General features: G+C 43.3%; 1 protein-coding gene across 1 annotated transcript; it reads left to right on the forward strand.

Annotated features, from left to right (window-relative positions):
• Window positions 1-5345: 5345 nt before the first annotated feature.
• On the forward strand, window positions 5346-11836 carry LOC103359515 (LIM/homeobox protein Lhx1). Its single transcript, XM_008284888.1, has 5 exons — window positions 5346-5515; window positions 7169-7392; window positions 8137-8420; window positions 10255-10420; window positions 11457-11836. The coding sequence occupies exons 1-5, from the start codon at window positions 5346-5348 to the stop codon at window positions 11834-11836; spliced, it is 1224 nt and encodes a 407-aa protein (XP_008283110.1).
• Window positions 11837-12840: the final 1004 nt, after the last annotated feature.

The following is a 12840-nucleotide window of genomic DNA, read 5'->3' on the forward strand; positions in this document are numbered from 1 at the left end:
ATTTCTCTTTCTTTTCTTTCTAAAAGTCTGCGCATTTTGCCACATCTGCGCCTTTAGAATAATTTCTCCTATTCCACGTGGTGAATGTTTTCCAAACAGGAATAGAGATGAAAAATTATAGAAATGATATTAAGTGAGCCAGTTCACAGTAATGGAGCTGTTTGGGTTTTTTATTATTATTATTATTTTTATCAAATAAATCCATTCGTGAAGCAGAATGATCTTAGTATGAATTATGAATGTCAGCGCCTGTTTGCAATATTGTTTTGTAAAAGAAGAAAAAAAAAAGACTGTGCAGAGAGGCTGCAAACAGCAGAGCAGTGGACCGGTACCCCACCCTGCACCCTCCTCCTCTTCCTCCTCCTCCTCCTCCTCCTCCTCCTCTTCCCCGGTACACTCAGTTGATCAAAGCTCCAGTCGGGGGTGATATTTCTCTCTGTATTACCGGAGTCACCCCCCTCGGCAGCCTGCCCGGCCACGGCTGTAAGGTCGCACATCCCGGCTTCCTCAGCCATGGCCACCCCGGTATCTCTGAGCATCTCTCCCATATTTTAAACACCTTTTTTTTTTTCTTTTCTCCCCCTCCGTCTAATCACCTGCTCGATTCAGTATTTAGCCTTTATTCCAAAGTCCTCTCCTTCCTCTAGCCGTGCCCCTCACACATTGTTGTGGTGACATTGTGTCTCTAAACTGAGCCTGGAGGAGAGAGGGGAGACAAATAAACGTGTCATGATTAGAATTAATGATTGCATGCATCTTCACAGCCTCATTCATTATCTCAGATTAATTATCTCGCAGTGTACCAGTTCACTTGTCTGCACTTCATAAACCCCAAATCTCCTGGGCTGCTTTACAACACTATGGCCTTGATAGCAGAATATCCTTAACAGTGGTAGTGTGGCCTGTAGAGTCCAGATTACACTTTTGAGGAAGGAAATGTTAAAACAGTATTCTTTTAAAAAAGGGAACCAATAAAAAGATACATTTCGGATTAGTTTAGGACTTCAGATGTTTATTTCCATAGGAGGCCTGCTGTCATCACACCCAGTCACTCTGAGATTAAAACAAGACAACAAAAAAATGGAAGAAATTAAGTTTTGTTTTCTTCAACTTCAACACAGAAGCTGCTCCACAAATTCCAATTTACAACTTCTGCCGGCGTCAGAATGAAAATATGGGTGAGAATAAAAAAAATAAAAAAAAATCTATTGCTAGTAAAGGATTACAGTGGTAAGGTTAAAACCATTTTTGCATTTAATAGTGTCTTTGCCTGGAGGGGAGTTGAGATATTTTTAAGCCTATAGCCTATATTTTGATTTCCCTCTATTCGTGGATTAATCTGCCTCCGTGTGCTGGCTTTTTCTCTCTCTCTGGCTTATTCTAAATCAGGCAGAGATTATCCCCAGTGACAGACTATCAAGGCATCTTCTACACATGGAAATAACAACTTTTGTTGTTTACATGCTGCGTTTACAAGTTTATGAGGTGGAGGAGAGTGGAAGGGCCTGCAGACGGCGGGATTTCTGAGGTTAGGCTGGAATTCTTCTGCAGTTTTCAGAGCCGGAAAATAGAAATAAAGTGACTTTTGTAGTCTAAGGGGAACGCGGTATTCCGATTGCGCGTCTGTGGGAGGACGGAGCGTTGTTGGGGAGCTCAGTGACCCTCTCTCCCTCTCTCTCTCTCTCTCTCTCTCTATCTATCTATCTATCTATCTATCTATCTATCTATCTATCTGGTGGAACATGAAAGATGGAAAGATGGGGACAGGCAGAAAAATTAAAAAGGTTAAAAAAAATTTGGGAGGAAAAAGAAAAGAGCAGAAGGAGAGGAGAGGAACCGGTAAAACCAAAACAAGAAAAGAAGGAAGAGATGGTGTGTGTGTGTGTGTGTGTGTGTGTGTGTGTGTGTGTGTGTGTNCCGAGGAGCCGCTGCCCGGTGTGTTTGCTCAGTCCGGCTGAGGGGGACGTGATAAGTGGATTTGAATAGTAAACTAGTTGAAAAGATCAAGTCCGCAGACAATGCAATCACAGACGTGCAGTCAACAAGCAGTGCACACCACTCAATACACATTGTTTAACGGTGGAGTCAATGCAGGGCTCTAATTTATTATTCTAAAACCAACCTGCTGTGTTAGAGGAGCGGGTGTGTTTGCTGAGGCTCAGATTTAAAAATGTATTTATGTTGGAAGATTGCAGATGTAAAAAAAAAAAAAAAGAAAGGAGGGAAGCAATCAAAACAAAAATAAAGAAAAGCAATAATTTAAAAAAAAAATAGTCGCAGGGTTGTGCAAAGGTTTATGGAGATAGAAAGTCATATGTTCCTATTTTATAAAAAGAAATTTAAAAAGAACAATCACACTTATAAAAGTAGCAGCACAAAACTAAATTCAGTCATTCCTTTTATTCCTGCTTCTACTGTTATTATAATTATTATCAGACATGAAGATTTGTTTTATAGTAAATAACACAAAGTAAAAAAAAAAAGTCTATAACTGCGTTATTACGCGAGTTTCCCCATTAAGCTGTTTTCTTTAATTTAATAAATATCTCAGATAACTATCTGTACCTGTTCCTCTATATTTTTTTCAATTTAAATGTAATGTTTAATAATGCTTTGTGCTTCTGTTATATCTCTCAACTTGTTCATTTTTAGTTACTATCAATAGAAAGAATATAACACAAACTTAGATTATATTTTTAGGATTTGGATTTTGGACCACCGAGTCCAGCGTTTTAAAACGTGAATCTGTACCAGTTGTACTTGTTCGTCTGCATCGTTTCAGCATCAGCCTGTGATTAAAATGTCTAATACATGTGAGATCAGAAGTGTAACCGCAGCTCATTTCTCTCTTCCAGGCGGTTCGGCACCAAGTGTGGCGGGTGTTCGCAGGGCATCTCTCCTAACGACCTGGTCCGGAGGGCCCGGAGCAAAGTGTTTCACCTCAACTGCTTCACCTGCATGATGTGCAATAAGCAGCTCTCCACCGGGGAGGAGCTCTACATCATAGACGAAAACAAATTCGTTTGCAAAGACGATTACCTAAACAACACCAGTGTAAAAGACACCAACCTCCTCTCAGGTACGGAGGCAGCCCTGCGACCGTGTGTGTGTGTGTGTGTGTGTGTGTTTTGAAGCCTTATCTCGCCTTTCTTCAAGTCAGGAACACATGTCCTGTTGAAGGGGCGCTCCCCAGACGCCGGGAGGGAGGCAGCTGGACGGGGACGGGCGGGCGTTTTGCATGAGAAGCAGCCCATATGCAGGAGGGTGCTGGCGGGTTATTGCTACAAAATAAACGGATGTCCTGGGTCGATGTCTTTTTTTTTTTTTAAGTGCGTATAGTTACTGAGCTCGGTTCCATTTTAAAACGAGTAAATACAAAAACTTTTCTTTTTTATATATAAATATTACAACAAAGACAAACAACAACATTTTCTTAATGCAATTACTTTTAATAAACTATTGTTTACATGCACAAGAGAATAATCTGCGCAAATTCAAAGATCAACACCCCCCCTCAGACTAGTTTGCAAATCTTAGTTAGCCGAGATACTGGAATTAAATGTTCAACAAGCAACTTTTCCCCCTCAGTGAACGATGCAGCCGATTTTTAAATGAAGAAAACAAATATGAGAGGTGTTAAAAAAAAAAAAACTTCAGGCATGTAAATCATTTTCAACACAAAAGCCGTTGCTGCTCCCTTTGATGGGGGATGACTAATAATCCGGCAGACTAGGCTCTTGGCGTTATTTGCTTAAGGTGGATGAAGTGGATTGGACATCCCTAATGAATCGTCCGAGGTGTCTGGGCCGCGAGCTGCTGACGCGCTGAGCTGCGAGCTGTCAACTTTAGAGCCTCTCCGTCTTTCACTTCTACGCCTCCTCTCCATCACACCAAAGAGAAAAAACTGATGGATTGCGCCACTGCTATACGGACAGGACAGCATCACACCTCCAGAACCGAATCATCACCTAAAAATAAGATCTCGGCAGCTTCCAAACATTTAAAGTTCATAGCAGGTTTTTAGCGTACAGCTGCTTTATTACTGATTAAAACAAACAAAAAAGCTTCCAGTTATCATCAAAAGTCTCATGCTCGACTTGTGCGCTTTTTTTTTTTCTGGCGCAAAGCAACTTTACACGAATAAACAGGGAGTGCGCCATGCAATACGCGCCTCCAGACTCTTTATCCTGAAGACGCCACTGTATCTACCTGCTCAGATTCCTCCTTCATGTCCCCCTCATGCCCAGATGACAATTTGCTCAGCAGCTGAAAAGTGGCGCCTCTCCCTCCGCGCTGCTCGCCCTCCGCTGCGGCTGCTTCCTCCAAACACATTCACTAACATATGACAGTTTGCAGGGAAATTCTTGACAATTGGTGTCTTGAGTGTGTGGCATAAATAGCAGGCAGAGCCCTCGCTGGGTTATGATGGGGTGGCTTGATGGTTGCTGGCATGGTGCGCCGCTGATTGGTCCGGCCGCGGCCTGACGTCAGGAGGCTGGGAATAAGGCTGGGCTGGAGCTTTAGGAGCAAGACAGTGTACTGGAGACCCAGCGCATCCCAGCATACGCACGGTACTGGAGACTGAGGGGCATCCCAGCATACACACTGACTACTACCGCCAGCGCGTCCCAGCATCCTCCTCCCCCCCCGCCGCCAACGAGCCAAACATCCAGGATCATCCGATAGAAGCGAGAGGGGAGAACACTTTTTCAAATCTTTTGGGTGTGTGATTTTGTTTCTCGCCGGCTCTTTGCACAGTGGATACGCTGCCATGTTAAAGTACACTGAATTATTTATAGGCGTGCGTGTCTTGTTGTGTGACAGCTCTGCCCTAAAAGCATTTTATTAGACGCCTCTTCCAGCGCTGACTGGCACACGACGCTCTTCTTCTCCGCCGATGCGTCACTTCCAAGAGCGCCGGGACAACCAAACTGGCTGCGCTCTTCTCGCCTGAGCCGATCGGCAGCTTTCTCAGCTGAAATCTGCACCTCGGTTGAATTTTTGCTTCGGATCCATTAAAGGACTGATTTTATTTTTCACACCTTTTGGCCTTTCCCACAGAGAGGACGCGGTCGCCATCCTTTCCTGGTTCTTTATTTCTTTTCCTACCCCCCTCCTTTTCTTTTCTCTTTTTTTTTTTTGGAGGGGACGCTGATGCTTTTTACGCATGCAGGGAGAAATCTGTGGTGACACCTGATCGACTGGCTTCTCCGCGCACATTGACCCGGGAGCTCCAGGCAACATCAGGGAGGGAGAAAGCAGATACTCGGTCAATGCTCGGCCTGTGCTGTTGATTTTGTTTGTGCGTGTGCTTCATTTGTGGGGGTTGTAGCCCAGCCAAAGCCATGGTCCACTGCGCCGGCTGCGAGAGGCCTATCCTGGACCGCTTTCTGCTCAACGTGCTGGACAGAGCCTGGCACGTCAAGTGCGTGCAGTGCTGCGAGTGCAAATGTAATTTGACAGAGAAATGTTTTTCTCGAGAGGGGAGACTGTACTGCAAAAATGATTTCTTTAGGTAAGCACTGGGAAGGTGGCAGAAAAACTCATCAGCAGTTGTTTTGTTTTTTTTTAATGTGACTGGTTTTTACGTGAGAAGCCGGATGGTTGAAGCAGCAGGTAAACAGGAACATAAGAAACTAAAGAAAGAAATTTAGAAAACAGGTGGGAAAAGGAACAACAAATTTTGATGGGGAACAACTCCATAAAATAGCTTCAAACACTAAATCTAACTTTAACATGAGTTGTGTTTATTATCAGTCACCAGAATAAAGGTGATTATTTAAAAACTAAAAACTTTGTTCAACAGTTCAGATTTAAATTTAAGAAAAAGAAAAAACTAAATTATCAGAAGGCAAAAATAATTCCAAAGAACATCTGTTGACTGCAGACTTATTTACAATCTATCTGTGTTGTTTATTTTTTCTCTAAATAACTGAATAAACCGACGTGTCCGTGCCTGCAGGCGTGAATGAGGACTTGGAGGCGATAAGCTTTGATTAGCAGTGAGTAATTAAAAGCTTGTTAATTTGGATTCTTATGCAAAACAACAACAAAAAAAAGGAGCAGCAACATTAAACGCGTGTGAGCTCTCTCTCAGCGGGGTGGAGGGCGGCGGTGGAGGGGTGGTGGTGGGGGGTGGTTTGTTAGGAAATCGAGGAAATCACACTTGGGCTGTATTTTTTTTTTTTTTTTGCAGTTAGTCCGGGCAGCGCACAGGATCAAACTCCGAGGAGCCGCTGCCCGGTGTGTTTGCTCAGTCCGGCTGAGGGGGACGTGATAAGTGGATTTGAATAGTAAACTAGTTGAAAAGATCAAGTCCGCAGACAATGCAATCACAGACGTGCAGTCAACAAGCAGTGCACACCACTCAATACACATTGTTTAACGGTGGAGTCAATGCAGGGCTCTAATTTATTATTCTAAAACCAACCTGCTGTGTTAGAGGAGCGGGTGTGTTTGCTGAGGCTCAGATTTAAAAATGTATTTATGTTGGAAGATTGCAGATGTAAAAAAAAAAAAAAAGAAAGGAGGGAAGCAATCAAAACAAAAATAAAGAAAAGCAATAATTTAAAAAAAAAATAGTCGCAGGGTTGTGCAAATGTTTATAGAGATAGAAAGTCATATGTTCCTATTTTATAAAAAGAAATTTAAAAAGAACAATCACACTTATAAAAGTAGCAGCACAAAACTAAATTCAGTCATTCCTTTTATTCCTGCTTCTACTGTTATTATAATTATTATCAGACATGAAGATTTGTTTTATAGCAAATTACACAAACTTAAAAAAAATATCTCTATAACTGCGTTATTACGCGAGTTTCCCCATTAAGCTGTTTTCTTTACTTAATTTAATAAATATCTGAGATAACTATCTGCACTTGTTCCTCTAAATTTTTTTCAATTTAAATGTAATGTTTAATAATGCTTTGTGCTTCTGTTATATCTCTCAAATTGTTCATTTTTAGTTACCATCAATAGAAAGGGTATAACACAAACTTAGATTATATTTTTAGGATTTGGATTTTGGACCACCGAGTCCAGCGTTTTAAAATGTGAATCTGTACCAGTTGTACTTGTTCGTCTGCATCGTTTCAGCATCAGCCTGTGATTAAAATGTCTAATAGATGTGAGATCAGAAGTGTAACCGCAGCTCATTTCTCTCTTCCAGGCGGTTCGGCACCAAGTGTGGCGGGTGTTCGCAGGGCATCTCTCCTAACGACCTGGTCCGGAGGGCCCGGAGCAAAGTGTTTCACCTCAACTGCTTCACCTGCATGATGTGCAATAAGCAGCTCTCCACCGGGGAGGAGCTCTACATCATAGACGAAAACAAATTCGTTTGCAAAGACGATTACCTAAACAACACCAGTGTAAAAGACACCAACCTCCTCTCAGGTACGGAGGCAGCCCTGCGACCGTGTGTGTGTGTGTGTCTGTGTGTGTGTGTACGTTTGTGTGCGTGCGTGGATAAATTGTGATGGATGTGGTGTGTTCAGCCCCGCGGTGGCTCCATCATTTCCATGATCAAGACTCAGTCGACACTCAGAGAAGAGAATTTTTTTTAAAAAAAAGACAAAAACTAAAAACTAAAAATTAAAAAAAAAACAAGAAAAAAACCCAACCCGGTGTCTACAGATGATTCCTTTCCAAAATGCGTAATATTTGCCTCTCGAGCCTCTTACAGCAGTTCAGATCATCTTCATTTGGCCTGTTATGTAAATGTGCTGAATAGCTTTGCAGCTTTGCTCCATAATCTGTCATGTAGAATTATTTTATTAAGCTTGTTTACATTTTTTTTCCTTAAGATGTAAGACTCTTAAATATGAGATCAGCTGTTTTTGTTTATAACATTTGTAAAAATGATCTAGCCAAACTTCTTTAAAGGGGTTGTGATTATTATATGACTCTCAGCGCATTAAACAGTACCACAGAAATTTGTTAAATGTGGGAGAAAAAAAAAAAGTCATTATACTGTTGCTGTTTGCATCCCTGACCTGGGGTCAGCCACCTTTAATTGGCCCACACCGCCGTGCTGACAGTCCACAGTGATAAACAGTTTTGGGGAGCAGGGCCACCAGTTTATCACTGCGATGATCAATGACTCTGGTTCTTCTAAAAATTCATCTGTCATTTCCGCAGTAACGGCATGCAGCGATCCGAGTTTATCACCGGACTCTCAAGACCAGCTACAGGACGACGTGGTCCTAAAGGACACGGAGATCGCCGCCCTGTCTGACAAGGAGACGGTGAACAACGAGAACGACGACCAGAACCTGGGCGGGAAGCGGCGCGGCCCCCGGACCACCATCAAGGCCAAGCAGCTGGAGACGCTGAAGGCCGCGTTCGCCGCCACCCCCAAACCCACCAGACACATCAGGGAGCAGCTGGCCCAGGAGACCGGCCTCAACATGAGGGTCATCCAGGTACGCTTAGAACCCACAAGATTTTCACCATCACTTCGTAAATTCACCACCAAAAAAAAAACCCCCAAAAACATACATCCAACAGTCCATCATTTGATCAAATGGGGTGTTTCTCCAACTGGGTCCCCCCTTAATAAAAACCACCGCTATAATTATATCATAGCTTCCTCCGTCCCCACTGACTTAAATATAGTTCCACAGTAAATCATCTCAGCTCCTCTGAATCTGTCTGAGATGGTCTGAAATATTATGGAAATAGAATTCAGGGGACACCCACAGGTTGAGGAGGTGGGCTCGCGCCTTTTCTGTTTTATAGGGTGTTACGCACCCATTAAAAGGTGTGATGTAACAGCTTATATTTTATGGAAAAATGTCCCTGCCAAGCTGCCAGACTGCCATGACCGTGCAGGCCTCATCCCATCAGAGAGGCTCCACCTCCCCCAGCATCACCCCTCCTCCCCCTTTCACATCCTTCACCCCTCTTTAGAGGAGGCCTCTTCCCTTCAAATTGCGCGGTCACATTGAATTCATTAAGCCAAAGATTGGCCGACGGACGAGGTTGATTTGGAAACGGGTAATTTATATGGGTATTTTTGATTCTTGGCGCGCTCGACGGGGCAAAGTCGCCAACTGGCGCCGGGCTGCTGGGAGCGCTGGGAGCGCTGGGAGTCCTGGCACAGCGCTGCCATCACGTTTTGCGACCACATTTAGCCATGCTGTGAGCATTTCCAGCCAAGTGGAAAGGCAGAAATCTGTTTCAAGGGTCTTCAGATTGTCTCCTCAGAACTCTGAATTACAGCAGGGCCGCGTCGAATTAAACAAGGAGCAGCAGTCAACTGATGACACAGTTTTATTATTATTATTACTACTATTATTAATATTAGAATAGTTTTTTTTTATATGGAGGACTATTTAATTTCTGTTGCGCACAAACATTAAAATAAAATTAAATACATTATAAATTCATGTGCCAAAACCTCCGAAAAAGTCGGCCTAAAAATGGAGCATTTATGTATTTTAATTCTGCTTGGATTTTCCTTTTTTTTTCCTTCTTTTTTTTTTCTTTTAAAGAAAAGCGTCATAATGTTTTTAAGGCTGCGGGCAGATCTCAGGTAAAACGCTATAGCAGATTAATGGCGATAAAGTGAAAGTGGTGAAGTAGAGGTATCTAATATGTATGAGCATGAGGGGGAGAAAAGGAAGAGCGTAATTAAAGGAAGCCGGCCTATAGATTAGGAAATGATAACCTCCAAGAGCCCGGTAATATATTGGTAACAACCCTCCTATTAAGTATTAATTGGAGATTTTAAGCCCCCGCTGCTGTAGCCTTCAGTCGGAGTAAATGGAGGGTTAAAAGATCATTAGGGAGGTTAGATGTGCTCCTCGCTCCTGTAACGATAATTGGGCGCAGTCCTCTCCGCCGCAGAGCATTGCGGATTTAGGGCACCGGCTCATCACGCACGCCGCAAAACACACAGAGAGCGCGCGGTTATTGACACTGCTAAGAAGCCAGTGCTGTGCAGGTGCCAAGGTAAATATGACACCTAATTACACTTTCTTTTGAATAGCGGGGATTTACACAGCGAGGTTTATTTGCATTTTGTCAAAAAAAAAAAAAAATCCCATTTTTGTTTGTTTAGATATTTATTAATGGTAAAGCAGCTCCCGGCTCCCGTCATCATCTCCATTTGTCCCTCTCCTCCCATCCGCCGCACACAGTATTGACGTGCAATCAAAATGGCGTCAGCAGCCTATTGCGTGTTTGCTGAGTGACACAAGGTGACCCATATATGTGTGTGTGTGTGTGTGTTTGTGTTCGTGTGTCTGTGCGCAGGTCTGGTTCCAGAACCGACGTTCCAAAGAGAGGCGCATGAAGCAGCTGAGCGCGCTGGGCGCCCGGAGACACGCGTTTTTCCGGAGCCCGCGGCGGATGAGAACGCTGGTGGACCGGCTGGAGCCCGGAGAACTCATCCCCAACGGGCCCTTCTCCTATTACGGAGGTATGCCTCTTATTTTGCTCTTTTATTTGAGAGTGTTTTTGTTTTCTTTTTTTCCAATCATCCAAATTGTTTAATCGTATAAATGATCTTTTTTTTTCTTCATTGTTGTTAAAATGACTTCAGGCGTGATTCTGGCATTCAACAATTTAGTCTTAACATTTCATGCTTCTAAAAATCCTATTTGCATGTTCTCCCATTTCTTGCCTACCTGCCATTTATATTGCACTTTTTTTTTTTTTACATTATTCTACTTGATCATATCTAGACCTCATCAGTGAGGCTGCTGGATAAGAAATAAAGCAGTTTGATGTATGTGGTTTTTACTCTTTAGTGGAATTACCACCTCAAATAAATACTGTCAATACTTTTCAGCAGTTTTCACAGAATAATGTATTTAAATTAGTGCATAAATGTAATATCTATATGAACAAATAGACACAATTCAGTGACTATCTGCCTTTGCTTGCTAGATATTCAACACTAAGGCCTTCATTTCAAAATACAACAAATGCATATATGATGTATTATTCATTTTGGGTCGCCTCATCCAGAGGTTTGTGGAAATCAGTGAGCAGAGAGTTCCCTTTAAGTGAAGTTAGTTTACACCTGAGCGATCTGATACCAACACTGCACTATTCCTTCAAATCTGGTAATTTTCAGAGAATTTCATTTGTGCTCAGGCCTTTGTCCTTTCTGCTGAAGCAAAAAGTCTAATAATATTCTGCTGAATTAAAAAAAAAGGGGGGAAAAAAAAAAAAGAAAGTCAGTCTCAGTAGGTAGAATCGCTGATGAAATGGCCCCCATTTTAATTAATTTTGTGGCCACGTTGTTCTCCCCACCCAATTGCAGTTTTGATTTAAGTGTAACGTGCTCTGTGACTAATGTAGCACGGCGAGGGTCTCTCTCTCTCCAATACAAATCAAGTTATGTATATTCAATGAATTCCTCAACGTCCCTGGAATTATTTCTGCACACCCATTGTTCTCAGTCAGAGCTAACGCTGATTTTTTTTTCTCTCCTTCTCTTGGATCTGCAGATTATCAAAGCGAGTACTACGGCCCGGGAGGAAACTATGACTTCTTCCCTCAGGGGCCTCCGTCATCGCAGGCCCAGACCCCCGTTGATCTGCCCTTCGTGCCCTCCTCAGGCCCCACAGGCACCCCCCTTGGAGGCATGGACCACCCCCTGCCAGGCCACCACCCCTCCAGTGAGGTGCAGCGTTTCTCTGATATCATGTCCCACCACCCGGGGGACTCTCCCAGCCCGGAGCCCGGCATCCCGGGGCCCCTGCACAGCATCTCCTCCGAGGTGTTCGGCCCTAGTCCACCCTTTACCTCACTGTCACTGAACGGCAGCGGATACAACAACCACCTGTCCCACCCGCCCTCGGAAATGAATGAGGGCACCGTTTGGTAGCTTCTTAAGAGAGTGGACTCTACTGGCCAGAGATTTGCTGACGGAGGGTGGTGAGCTTTGGTGTTGATGGGGGCTGGGGTCCAGAACAGGGACATGGATATTGACAGGGTTAGGGCAACGCCATTGAAGTTTTTTTTTTTTTTCTGTTTTTTTTGTTGGTGTTTTGATATTTATTTATTTTCCTATTTGATTTGTTGATCTTTTGTTTTTGTGGGGAAAGCGTATCCGGCATAAAAATTATGCTCAAAAACACTGTCTTCAGAATTGTGTTTGGGTGTTTCAATTGCTTCTCTGAACCCCTCCAACCCCTCATCCATCCTGCATCCAAAAACTGGACTTCCAAAAAAAAAAAAAGTTAATAAAAAATGAAAAACCTGGGTGAGACTGCTGAACTGAGCCCGATCCACCCCTCTTTCTTTGGGCCCATGGGGCACCCTGTCACCTCTCCTAATTCCTGTCAGTGGCCTGGCGTAGCGACCAAACCCCCAAACACTCACTGGTGAGGTAAAAGACAACCCTTTTCGAAATCTCCTATAGTATGTCCCGAACATGAAAACATCATTAGCTACTGTCAAAGACTTCAATAGCTTTACAGAGAGAGAATAAAGGGGCCGAGGGTTGGTTGTGTGCTGACCTGGCACTGTAGGAAGGCTGAGCGGCGTTCAGACCATGTCTGAGGCACTAGATGTGTCCCTTGTATTTATTCAGAAGCTCCTCAGACCTCTTTGCCTCTCAAGGCTCTGCCATATTGACACTTAACCTTTTTCACACTCTGTTTCTGAAGACCAGAGGAAATGACAGACCGCCTGGACTATTTGTTTGTTTTGGTTCCAGAATTTCCACCAAACCTGAAGGAGGCCGCCTTCAAAAGGCAAACCAGTCAAAACCCTCTACGGATTGCAAACCCTTTATTTAAAATGGAAGTGAACTTGAAATGTTGAAATGAAGTCTACCTTCTAAAAATCTTCTACTGGGGTTCTAAATGGGACTTAGAACAGTCAACT

This window comes from Stegastes partitus, unplaced genomic scaffold (genome assembly GCF_000690725.1).
Source record: "Stegastes partitus isolate 25-593 unplaced genomic scaffold, Stegastes_partitus-1.0.2 Scaffold379, whole genome shotgun sequence".
In the NCBI taxonomy this organism is placed as follows: Eukaryota; Metazoa; Chordata; class Actinopteri; family Pomacentridae; genus Stegastes; species Stegastes partitus.

Excerpts from the sequence above, each read along its gene's own strand:
- LOC103359515 (XM_008284888.1), top strand. The coding sequence starts at position 5,346 with ATGGTCCACTGCGCCGGCTGCGAGAGGCCTATCCTGGACCGCTTTCTG. Across the intron at positions 5,516-7,168 it reads TGCAAAAATGATTTCTTTAG|GCGGTTCGGCACCAAGTGTG; the intron begins GTAAGCACTGGG and ends TCTCTCTTCCAG. Across the intron at positions 7,393-8,136 it reads AGACACCAACCTCCTCTCAG|TAACGGCATGCAGCGATCCG; the intron begins GTACGGAGGCAG and ends TCATTTCCGCAG.